A 13,185-nucleotide genomic window follows, 5' to 3' on the forward strand; every position below is an offset into this window, starting at 1 on the left:
GCCAAACCATCTAGGGCCAGAACCAGGACATTTAGATGTAAATATAGGAAAATGGAATGAAAGAGGTTTCAAACTAGAAGGGACCTCAGAAATCTAGTCCAGTGGTTTTCAAACTTGATTTTAGCGGCAGACTTTTCCCTTTAAAATACTTGGAACAATAAAGATAAAAAAATAAAATAAAATGAAACCTTAAGTCAGTGGTTCTCAATCTTCTGGCCCTTTAAATACAGTTCCTCATGTTGTGACCCAACCATAAAATTATTTTCGTTGCTACTTCATAACTGTAATGTTGCTTCTGTTATGAATCGTAATGTAAATATCTGATATGCAAGATGGTCTTAGGCGACCCCTGTGAAAGGGTTGTTCTACCGCCAAAGGGGTCGCGACCCACAGGTTGAGAACCGCTGCCTGAAGTGGAACCTAAATTTACAAAAAGAGATAATAAGAAGTGGGTTCCTCTGGCCCTTTAAATTTTGATTGTTTACAGGAAAAGTTCTTCATTGCCTGCAGAATCCCTTAGTGCCTCAGGTGGCACAGTTTGAAAACCACTGACTTAGTCCAACCCTTTCATTTTACAGATGAGCAAACTGAGGTCCAGAGAGGTTAAGTGGCTTGCCCAAGGTCACACAGCTAGTCGTGGAAGAGCCAGGACTAGATCTCATAGCTCATGATTCCCAGTCCAGAGCTCTTACCACTACACCACACTGCCCGTAAGGTAGGTGATGTGTCAGCATTATGTTCATAGCTACTAATAGTCTGCAGTATTTTTTCAACTGATTGATGCTGGTCATATGCATTGAATGTTGAAGTGTATTTTTCAGAAATATATAGGACATGGAAATACAGATTAGAATCACATAGATATACTCTTAGAAGATAAATCAGTATCTAAAATGTTTCCTTTCACTTTTAAAAATTGTGTTAAAGAAACGCGTTTAGGTAATGTCTGAGCTATAGTGGACATTTTTTAGTCTGATATTAATGATGCTTTAGGACAGACACATACTTTGATGGGAGCATCATTGAGACATCTGCGCGCCCCCCGCCCCCCCCCCCCCCCCCCCCCCCCCCCCAACCATGTCCTGCTGTCATGTCCAGTATTGGCCAGTCTGCTGTCTCCGGGACAGTGCATCTTTCTCCAGGATGTAGTGGGCATGTATTCATTGCACACTGAACTCTGCAGTGTTCCTCAGCTTTTTTGTGTCCCATACCTTCTGTCTTCAAGCCCTTTATCCTTCTCAATCTTGTGTGTGTCAGTTGTCACTGGGGGTCTACCCTACTCGATGTAACAGATGGCTCATTGTAGAATCTTGTGGCCCTAATGACCTCCCTTGTTAAGTCAGTTGCTACTCTGGTTCCTCTAGTACTACCAGACCAAGACTATCCTGGAAGCCAGGAAAGGGGGGGGAAATGTCTTCAGGCCTCTATGCTATTCTTCCCAACATAGAATCAAAAAGGCGTGCAGAAGTCTGTAGCTGCTGTGACTTGGTAGAATTCTCATGGGGAAATTTTACAGGGAAAATAGACCTTATGACGGGTCTAAATGATAGAGTGCTGGTCTTGTGGTGAGGGCCAGCTCCTTCATCAGAAATTAGCTTGGGAGCTGTTGTTCCAGTCACAGTGGGATGTGGCTGATTCCTGTCTGACTGTGTATATGAAGTTTGTCCTTACAGATAGAGACCTAGTTCAGCCAGAAAATGGTGCTCTAGCCCCACCTCTTTTTGAACAGATATAGGAGCAGTGATTCATTATCAGGTCTAGTTTATATAATGTATTCCTTCCAAAAGCCAAGTTCAGAGTTTTGTGTGTCACATAATCAAGTGCCGGCAGGATGTGCTGTCCTGCCCTGAGGCCCGATGACCCCAGTGAGGTCACGCATGCTCTCTGAGCATGTTTCCCCAACTTTAAAATAAGGGGTTCACCTAAATTCTCTTTAGTCGCAGCTAGCTCCGTGTGACCGCAGATGGATACCCAGATGACCCCAGGCAATGTGAGAGTGCCAGGCGTTGCATTGCTTTATTGTGTTAGCTCATTTGATCAGCACTTGCCCATTGAGCTGTCTGTGATGACAGGAATGTTCTCTGTCCGTGCAGTCCCCGTCTGTAACCACAGCCCCAGGTGGTGACTGAGCCCCTGAAATGTGGCCACTGCTCCTGAAGACCCAAATCGTAAACTTTAATTTTCATTAACTTACATTTAAATTTAAGCAGACACATGTGGCTACTGTATTGGGCAACACAGCTCTTAGGTGTTCTCTGATACGAACGTTAGCCAGGGTGGATGCATGGAGTAGGTGTCTAACCTGAAGAATTCATCAAGAGAATGATGTCTAATTTGAATCTTCACCAGATACAATGTCTTAGGGTAATATGTTAGGAACCAAGTATTCTCTTTTGAATGGAAATGTTATCTACGGAGTGAGATTGGGATTTCCTTTTATTCATGACCCTAACCATATATGAGCCTCAAATGAAAATATATTTTCCAAGAGATGTTTGAGAATTGAACCATTTTCTCCTGTGTGCAGTTCGGTGATCATGTAGACCTCAGCATGCGTTGCAGTGAATTACCAGTCAGTGGTCTTCTGAGTTTACAAAGTTTGCGGCCAATGCAGGAATATTGTGTATATTGCAAGTTCAAATGTGAGTGTTTGAATTATGCTGGTTTCTGAATATATCATGAAACAAAATCTTTTTCTCCTTCTCCTCCCCCTGCCCCCGCAGAACCAAAGAAAATGGCTTTGACAGAGAGCCTTTGCACTCAGAACATCCGAGCAAGCGGCCATGCACCATTAGCCCCGGCCAGCGGTACAGTCCAAATAACGGCTTGTCCTACCAGCCCAATGGCCTGCCTCACCCCACCCCACCTCCACCTCAGCACTACCGTTTGGATGATATGGCCATTGCCCACCACTACAGGGACTCCTATCGACACCCCAGCCACAGGGACCTCAGGGACAGAAACAGACCTATGGGTAAGACGGAAAGATTGGTTCGCTTCTTAATGGGATTGGATGTATGTCTCTGACTTAACCCATGTTCTTTGAGGGATGATTTGGTGCCTTTTGTTTTTTTAACTTGAAACTGCCAGTGAATAAATGCAAGATTTATAATTCTTGAGATGGAATGAGTTTGTAAATATGTGTTCCATTTGCCTCCATTCATGTTTTGAATAAAACTATTGGAAATGAAGCATTTAGGAGACATTGACTTCTAAAGAGCAAGTGAACAGCATGAAAAATGAGAGGGAAGATGAGCAAGGTAGGTTTTGATGCATGAGCAGTGGTTGAGGTGAAGGTATCAGAGCACTGTTCCTGGCGCTCCTGCTATTCTTTTTTTTTTTAAATCTTTATTGTTGAAAGTATTACTTGTGTCCACCTTTTGGTTCCATTTAGCCATTCTAGCCTGCACCCGCCCCCCGCACCAGGCCTTCACCACACTGTTGTCCGTGTCCATGGGTTATGCATATATGTGTAGAAATTCTTTGGTTGAATTCTTCTGACCCACCCACCCCCACCCTCTCTGTGAGATTTGACAGTCTGTTCCATGCTTCCGTGTCTCTGGATCTATTTTGTTCATTAGTTTATTTTGTTCATTAGAGTCTAGTGATTCTTAATTTTTGGTGAGTCAAGCTATTTATAAGCTGATGGAGAGCAATAGTCAACCCTCTCTTTTTCCATTTTCTGTGTCCAGGCCACCCACCAACAGCACTTCTCTTTACCTCCTAGCTAGTTGCTGACTAATTTTCCTGACATGGGTGATTTGTTGGGCAAGGATGCTGGAAACAGTAAGGGATAAAGTCCAAGTGGAAAACCAGAGCATAGACCCGAGGATGCAGATCTCTGGGAAGTGCAGCCAATTTCTCAATGTCTGAATAGTAGGGACAGTGATTTTAGCCACAGGCAGAGGTATCCTGGTGAGCAGCCATGTAGGTAGATGTATAACTAGGTTACTAGCAAGTGGGGACTGCCATATATAAGGTCTGTTTGCCTTTCCACATACAACCCTCTAAATGTTTAGAAAGCAGAAAGGGAGAGATAGGGTAAGGTGAGGAGCAATTAAGGCCCAGGTTGTGAGATAGCAAAGTAGTAGTTCTGCTTCCCACAGTAGTCACTTCTGCACTCATAATGTGTCAGAGAAAGGGCTAAGCATATAATTTGTATTTTCTTAATAGCCCATCTAATGTTCTCCCGGTACCATTTCTGAAGAACTCTCAAAAGTGGTTATGTTATTTCTCAGGCAGGGTTGATATTTTAACCCCAAATCAAAGGTGATAACAGCCAACCCTTCCAAGCAAAAGCCTGGCCATTTGTCTCTGACTCAATGCCCCAGACACCTGATTGTTCATTTTCAAGTAGAAGTGGAGTCACCAGGTCATTGTAAGAGCAATTCAAGATATCCCACTTTGTAGCTGCTAGGAAATGGCCTGTTTCTTCGGTAGCAAATGCTATTTTATGAAATATTAGTTCTAGTGCACTATTAAGTAACCATCAAGGAAGTAATTACACTTATGTGCAATGATTATGTTTTCACCTAGTAATGTTAAAAATCCCTTTATGCATTACATCTGTTGGTTTTATGTAATTTTTTTCAGACCATGTTTCTTACTTTAAAATTATAATAGCTTCTAAGATTAATAGTGCTAATCTCTATAAATATGTGCAACTATGTTATCATCCTTAAAATCTGGCAGAGTTTAGTATGTGTTAAAATAAAATTAAATCTTGGTGTCTGAGAGAGAAATTATGGTGTTACACCAGGCTGCCCTTTTGAAAATATAAAAATTGTCAAAGTCTGGCTGGGTGCTCAGATGGTTGGAGCATCGTCCCATACACCAAAATGTTGTGGCTTAGAGTCCCATTCAGGGCACAAACCTAGATTTCGGGTTTGGTCCCCAGTCGGGGTGCGTCTGGGAGGCAACCAATCGATGTTTCTCTCTCACATTGATGTCACCCTCCCTCGATCCCTCACCCCCTCTCTCCTTCTCTCCCTCTGTTCCTCTCTCCCTTCTCTTTTCCTTTCTCTTCCTCTCTCTCTCAAATCAATAAACATATCTTCAGGTGAAGATAATAAAATTGTCATAAAGTTATACTTAGTCCGATATGATTTATAAATGCCTCTTATATGTAGGGACATATACTCACTAGAATCCTTTAATAAAATAATTCTATCAGCAGCATCAGTTATAAATAAACTTAGAGTTTTAGCCTGGTTAGCTAAAATCTTCTAAAGTGTAAGAATCGGTTAAGACTCAACTTTAGTGTCAAACTTCCCACAAATGAACATGTGCTCCTTAATGCCAATGAGCCACTGTCTCCTAGTACATCTCCCTGGTAGGCTATAAAATAAAGAGCTAATATGCTGATTAGACCAGACGACCAGTGGGTGGGGCAGCTGGGGCTGTGGGCGCTGAGCCCCTTGCACAAATTTTGTGCATCGGGCCTCTAGTTATGAAAATAAATAAAAACTGTGTGCTGATGAGAATTTAAGTATCTGAAATAGAGAAATGAAATAATGTAAAGTTTTTACATTATTTAATTTGAGTTGTGCTATGTTTTCTTTTTAAAGACTTGACTCTAACAAATGACCTTCAGCGTTCAGAAGCAACAAATGAGTCCTATATTTTCTCACCAAGTACTTGGGCTCAAACATGTTTCTAATGCACTTGCTTGTTTTTAAAAATGATAGAAAGCTTAATACTGTTCCACAAATGTTGGAATCTCATTAGCCACTGACATCCTGTTTCGCTTTATTATTATTATTCCATGTGTTAGAACTTGTATCGTGACTTAGCTGAATTTTGAAACTTTCGAAATCTCTGGAGTTCTTGGTCCTTAAAGGTCTCCATTGTGAAAGTCGGTGCTACTTTTATACCTTCATCCTCCCTCGTTCTCTTCTGTGATGGTTCATTTCAGTGGCGATGCTTTTTCTTTGAAACAGGCAACAAATAGTCAACAAAAATTACACATTTGCAAACATTTCAACTTAAAATAGTCACAACAAACAGCAACAGCTAAATGCTACTTTTCCCCAACATGTTTGCAGTTCTACAGTTTTACCAATAGGTGGCATTGACAATTTTAACTCTTAAAATATATCTCGGATTATGTTCTCATTGGGCAGAAATGATGCAGTGTTTGTTTGTTTTTTATTTTTTATTTTATTTATTTATTTACTGCTTAAAGTATTACAAAGAGTATTACATATGTCTCCTTTTTTTGATGCAGTGTTTTATATTAACCTTTGTAGTTAGTCTGAGAAAAAGTTGCCATACATTTGTTCATTGTTCATGGTTGATATTCACTCATATTTTATGGTTGGCTGAAAACAGGCATGTGACTCTTCATCTTTATTTTTCCAAATCAGATAAAAGGGGGGATTTTTAGCCACTCAGATTTCGCAGAAGAGTAATGCAGTGAGTGATGCAGTGTCTCATAGCTCTGTTGTGATTGTACCCTTACATGGTACCCTCAGAGGAAGACCCTAGGTGGCAAGAAGCCCAATTCATGCCAGTCTTAATTTGCTACTCAGAGTTTCTAAAGCAAAAAGAGTAGTTTCAGTTGTTTAAACTGGAAATTGCCATAGCCTGGTGCCTTTCCTTTACAGGGGAACCAAAGGTGTTTTATGCATAATGACTTTTCAGGAAGAGCAACCCCTTTCCAGGCTGGTCAGAGCCTCCCACTCTATTCTTTTTTATATAGTTCACTGAGGTTTTTTATGCAGTGCAAATAAAAGGTTTTATTGTGTTATCCAGTTTAACTGTGTCAGTTTCTTCGTGTTTTAACAATTTGTTTTGGTATTCATTCAATTTTTTAAATTTAAGTGTCGTTGGTGTACAATCTTATATTGGTTATATTGGTTTCAGGTGCACAATATAGTGACCCGGCACTTTTATACCTTACAAGTGACCACCCCTCTAATTTTAGTAATTATCTGTCGGTATACAAACTATTCACAATGCTATTGACAATATACCCCTTCCACCCCCCCGCCCCCGACCCCGGTAACCATCCTTTGGTCTCTATTCCTGTGAGTCTGTTTTTGTTTTGTTTTGTTTTATGTTCCACATATAAACAAAACCTTATGGGGTTTGTCTTTCTCTGTCTAACTTATTTTACTTAGCATAATGCCTTCTAGATCAGGGATGGGGAACGTCCAACCCAAGGGCCCTATAAGGCCTGAGAAATCATTTGGTCTGGCCCTGCCAAGGCATTAGGGGTGAATTAATTAAGTGTTTGACCAAATAGAGCAGGTGAATTTTTAAGTTGACAATTCTGTATGGCCCTCGAATGGTGCTCTAAATACCCCAATGGCCCTTGGCAGAGACAAGGTTCCCCACCCCTGCAGATTCATCCATGTTGTTGCAAATGGCAAGATTTAATTATTTTTTATTGCTGCATAATATGGCATATTTACTGTTGTGTGTGTGTGTGTGTGTGTGTGTGTGTGTGTGTGTGTGTGTCACATCTTTATTCATCTATCAGTGGACACGTAGGTTGCTTTATATTTTCGCTATTGTTGAGACACATTTATTTTCTATTTCGATGAGTATCTTTGAGAACTGCTCGTGTGTTTTGCTATTGTTACTCACTTGGTGAGCATTTATGTGTTCCTTTTTTAATGGTAGCATCTTCACTGTGATGCAAATATACTTATGCTATGGACTACAAGTTAGGTTTTTTAGTTTCTTGTTTTGGATTTATGATATTTGTCCAAAACTGTGTCTGCTATATTGATTTTTTCGTGGAGGATGTTCGATTTATTTCTGTTTTATATATGTTGGTGAATTGAATGGGTATGTGCAGCTTTCCTATTATGTAAGCCCCCTCTTTATGACCTGACTTTGTCATGGAGGTATGGTATATGTCATAGGAGTGTGCTCATTTATGCCATGCTGAAATGTGGAAACTTTTTTATCATGTTGTTTTTAGAAAAGCATATTCCTGCCCATGAATGATTTTTTGCTGTCTTTATTTTCACTCAAGGGATGTTAACTTGGAAAACTAGCTCAGGGGCTAGTGTCACTTTACTCCTTCATGCGTAAAAGACAGGATTCTGACCAGATCGCCTCTAAGATTCTTTCTGGTTTTAACTTTTTAAAAAACTAAAATTTTTTTTTTGTCCATTCTCACCTGAGGATATTTTTCCATTGATTTTTTGGGAGAGTGGAAGAGAGAGGGAAAGACAGAGACATCAATGTGAGAGAAATACATAGATTGGTTGCCTCCTGCACGTGCCCCAATGAGGGCCTGGGCCGGCGCCTGCAACCAATGTATGTGTCCTTGACCGGAATCGAACCCGGGACCCATTGGTCTGCAGGCCAGTGCTCTATCCACTGAGCCAAACTGGCTAGGGCTCTGATTCTAACATTTTATCACTGTGAGGAACCTGCCTAAGGTAATTCTGAATCTGAGTGTCTCCATTTAAAGGTTGAATATTGTTTCATATTGTGTGTACATGACTTACATCCTAAATGCTTCAAGACGATTTAATCTTCTTCTCTGTATTTGTAGGGTTGCATGGCACACGTCAAGAAGAAATGATTGATCACAGGCTAACTGACAGAGAATGGGCAGAGGAGTGGAAACATCTTGACCATGTAAGATGTTGGTAATTGTTTAGCTTAAACGTTTTGAAAGCAACTAGAGTGTGGTTACCTGATAAAGTAAAAGTGTGGGGCTACTTTGAAGGCATTATGTTTTCTGCTAACCTTGGAAAAAATAATGAGAATGTTTGAAGTGCAATATAGGATTTGATTTCTAAATTGATACCAAAGCCACTTACATAAGGGACATGTTTAGATCATGGAAGGGAGTTCTTTTTTTAATGATATATTTTTATTGATTTTAGAGAGGAAGGGAGAGAGAGAGAGAAACATCAACGATCAGAGAGAATCGTTGATCGACTGCCTCCTGCATGCCCTACACTGGGGATCGAGCCTGCAACCCTGGGCATGTGCCCTTGACCGGAATCAAACCTGGGACCCTTTAGTCGCAGGCTGACACTCGATCCATGGAGTCAGACCAGCTAGGCCTGGAAGGGAGTTCTTAAAACCTACTAATAGTTTTACTGTGGAAGGTTCGCTTGGTCGATGCAGTGTTGGGATTAATACTTGGAAAGGTGGCTGCATACCTTCGTGATGTATACTCTTTGTCCTGACTCATGTCCATGCCCCCCACTCTGTGTTCTCATTCCCACTGAGTTTACTCCTCGATTGAGTCTCCATTTCAAATCCAACCTTTTGAAAATATTAGACTAAAGACTTCAGGAATTAAAACAGCGCCCTTCATTGTCCTAAAATAGTACGTTTCACCACCCACCAAAGTCTTGAAGTTGTAGTGATTGACATAGGTGTTCTTCCTTCCCCCCCGTTTTCCACGCAGCTGTTAAACTGCATCATGGACATGGTGGAGAAAACCCGGCGCTCTCTCACCGTGCTGAGGCGGTGTCAGGAGGCGGACCGAGAGGAGCTGAATTACTGGATCCGGCGGTACAGCGACGCCGAGGACTTGAAAAAGGGCGGCAGCAGTAGCAGCAGCCACTCCCGGCAGCAGAGCCCCGTCAACCCGGACCCCGTGGCATTAGGTATCTTTGCTGCCGCTGGACCCATTGAGCAGATCTCTCTGATGCTAGAACTGATTTCCTGTCTAACGCGGCTTGTCCGAGATAAAGCTATGCCGGGGAGTTTAGATCCATAAACACTGCCTACATCTTCAAGTAGGTCTTGGCGGCCTGTCGGGGAAGCGGGCAGATTGGCTGACTGTGCATGGCAGTCACAGAACGTAAGCTGCTTTTCCAGGTCACGGGGCTGGGCTCATGGTGCAGCTGCAAAGCGAAACCGGAGTTTCACAAACGTCACGAACACGTGTGCTCCTTCATACGAAACCGGATTTCACAAACGTCACGAACACGTGTGCTCCTTCATAATATACACTGAGTGGCCAGGTTATTATGACCACCCCATCAGTACAATGAAGTGAATTAGTTATGCAAATAATCATCATAATAATAATAAAACCTTGAGAGTATTTGCTGAGGAAGTTTTCAATATTCAGTATATTTGGAAGTGTCAATGAAGTACTGATGGGGTGGTCATAATAATCTGGCCACTCAGTGTAGGTCTTTGGACCCTCCCTCTAACTTGCAAAAGCAGTAGCTCAGGGGCTGGGCCCCCGGCTGCTCTACCTCCAGCATGCTCTGGGGAATCTGCCGGCAGGGATGTGTGCTGTCTGATTTGTAACGAAAGACAGTCGCAAAGACGATCGTATTTTTTAGCTGTATCTTACATTAAAAAAACAGCCACCGCAGGACCTCAGAATTCCCCCAGGAAGAGAGACCTAAGGGCTATATTCCTTGCCCACTGCCCCTTGAAAATGAGTGATGAAGATGTAGCTCTCATACTGTGTGATTTTACCTTAAATTAGGTGGCTTAACCATGATTTTGTTAATATTAGTTCCATGTCGGACTCTTCATCTAGCCATACTTGAGCATTGTAGAAAGCTAATAAGTAGCCATATTTATTACTGATATGTGGAGATTGTTGGGATTATAATTAGGAATGGAATCCCAAATATGGGCATACCCCATTTAATTGCATTTCGCAGATACCGCGTTTTGTGCAAATGGAAGGTGTACGGGCTCCTTCCAAAGGCTCAGATGATGGTTAGCATTTTTTACCAATACAATATTTTCCACTAAGGTATGTACATGTTTTTTTAGACCTAATGCAATTACACGCTTATTAGACTACAATATAGTGTGAACGTAGTAACTTTTACATGCACTGGGGAGCAAGACAATTTGTGTGGCTCACTTTATTTTGATACTTGCTTCATTGTGGTGGTCTGGAACCATACGCGCAATATCTCTGAGCTGGTTCGTGAGTGTGGAAGAAATCTTGAACCTGAAATAATTTTTGAGTGGCCCGTGAACTGTTTTTCTGAAATTAATACTGAGCTGTCATCCTTTTTATTGCTGGGCATTATACCTGTATATCATGTGAGTAAACTTAGTGGCGATGGATTGATGTGGATACCTCTTCTCTCTTGTTTTCTTATGTTCAACCCCACACCTGTCAGGTAACTCAGGGTAGGGTCCAGCCCATGTTGTAAAGCATGCTGGACGAAGCTCAGGATGTTGGCCTAATTATCACTATTGATTATATGATCTTCTTAGTTAAAAGTATTCCTAGCCAATAAAGTTTCCTTTACGCTTAGGTTTGTGATTCCTACTAATCCCTGAATGCTGAATGCCTATTACCATAATATGTATTAAATAAAGGAAGCTTCTAAGTCACTTAATTTACCCAGCAGGCATCATTCGAAAGCATATTTTAAAGACAAGTCTGTATGTGTTAGATTATGTGATAGCAAGCAATATCAAGTTTGACTTGCACTTGATATTGGTCCAAATAAAACTATTTAGACTGGAGCAGCATAAGCATCTTGTTTTTTATTTCCTTATTGTAAACAAAAATTGGTTAATCATGACAGATCAGCTCAGGATAAAAAAAAAGGGGAGGGGTGAGAGGTGGGGGTGTGTATTTGTAACCATTCAGTATAGGCAAAAATTGAGAGCCTTAAAGTAAATAAAACTTTGAGAGTAAAAATATCTGATACATATTGAACAAGTTCATTGAGTCAGTACTTATTGATTGAGTGCTTGCTAGGTGCCAGGAAGATGCTGGACACTGTGATATAGGGAAAAGGTGAATCATTCCTTCCCTTGAGGAACTTTTGACCTAGTGGAGAAGATAGGAAAGGAGCCAGCTAGTGGTCTGGCACCAGATGGCCACTTCAATTCAGTCCCCGAACTGACAGCATGAGTATTATCTATCTGTTGTGCTCTGTAAAAGAAAAATTTCAGAAACTGATAGAACATCATGCTTACGTGAGTTATTTTCAGCACGCAGAACAGAGGACACTCATGATGTAGTTACCCCTGTGGCATGTGGATCCTGGCGATACCAAAGTTGATCATTCCCCGGAAAGAGAGGTTCCGTTCTCCTGTTGTGTGACCGAAAGAGTAAAATGGTTTCTAAAGACTCCTTCTTAAGGGGAGTTATGATGCTTTTAATGATGCTTAAGGAATTCATATTTTTGGCAACACTGCTTTGGCTTTAAGCTTTGGTAGGTTGTATTATTCAAAGGCTACAAGTATTTCATTTATTTGTTTGGATTCTGATAAGAATGTCATGTCCTTAGGGACACAGACCCTAGATTTCCTCTTAAGAAACTATGACACCTTCAGAGGAAACCTGTCAAGAGCCACACAATGTGCACATCTGAGCAGGCAGCCGCTCTTTTACTCTGTGTATTTACCAGTAGATTCTTGAGGCCTTTGAGTTCCATCTTGTGGGGTCGGCATGTGGCTATAGTTACAGATTCGGCTGTGGCTGTAAATTACAAACCAGGTCAGGTGGTTTGTAATCAGGGACCATAACACTTACATTCAGTGCTTTCTAAGGTTCTCACCTAGGTTTTGGAGTTGAATATAGTGATGTGGAATGAAAGGATGGGAGATTATTGGCTGATAAAGCTTTTGTTGTTGTTGTTGGCTCTGTAAAGTGGTTAGTGAGGCATTTAAATCCAGATGGAGCTATAGTATGTCTATATATTTATGTACATATAGATCTCCATATCCTAGAGTTATGTTGTGTGTTTTCTAACCTGGCTTTCTGAATTCTTAAGCTGTTGCCTGATTTCAAATGAGAACTTGAGAATTTCAGAATAACATTATAGGCAGTATACTATTTAGTTCACAAGGTTGCCCTAGTTATATCTCTAGCTTGGAAATTCTGGCAATGTTTAGTCACATACACATTCTTAGCATTTTAAAATTGTGTTTGGGGGCTGCACAGGAGAATGTAACTTACAAGACTGCTGTATTGTATTTGCTAAACCCATCACCATTCTTACTTTCGAAATATATCCATATTATTCAGTCATTGTGAGGGGTTAGTAAAATAACATGATTAACTATTCCTAATTGAATTTTGGGATTTTTTTCCCCGCAGATATTGAATGAGGACTATTTGGAATAGCCTCTTAAACAATTTTAAAATTGAGTACACATTGAACTTATGTTACTTCTACTCTTTAAGTTAAATATAGGTTAATATCTTGGAGGACTTTCAAAATAATAGATTTATTCTTGAAATAATAGATTTTTTAAATTATTATTATT

At 40.8% G+C, this 13,185-nt stretch overlaps 1 protein-coding gene across 6 annotated transcripts in view; it reads left to right on the forward strand.

Annotated features, from left to right (window-relative positions):
- RUNX1T1 (runt-related transcription factor 1; translocated to, 1 (cyclin D-related)) overlaps nt 1–13,185 on the forward strand; it is a 146,583-nt gene that overhangs the window by 101,794 nt on the left and 31,604 nt on the right. For all 6 annotated transcript variants that reach the window (XM_014539967.1, XM_005866522.2, XM_005866521.2 and 3 more), the window contains exons 6-8: nt 2,724–2,974; nt 8,513–8,598; nt 9,383–9,584. In XM_014539967.1, coding sequence (XP_014395453.1) covers nt 2,724–2,974; nt 8,513–8,598; nt 9,383–9,584 — 539 coding nt within the window. The remainder of the gene's footprint in view (nt 1–2,723; nt 2,975–8,512; nt 8,599–9,382; nt 9,585–13,185) is intronic.

Source organism: Myotis brandtii, unplaced genomic scaffold (assembly GCF_000412655.1).
Source record: "Myotis brandtii unplaced genomic scaffold, ASM41265v1 scaffold232, whole genome shotgun sequence".
Classification (NCBI taxonomy): Eukaryota; Metazoa; Chordata; class Mammalia; order Chiroptera; family Vespertilionidae; genus Myotis; species Myotis brandtii.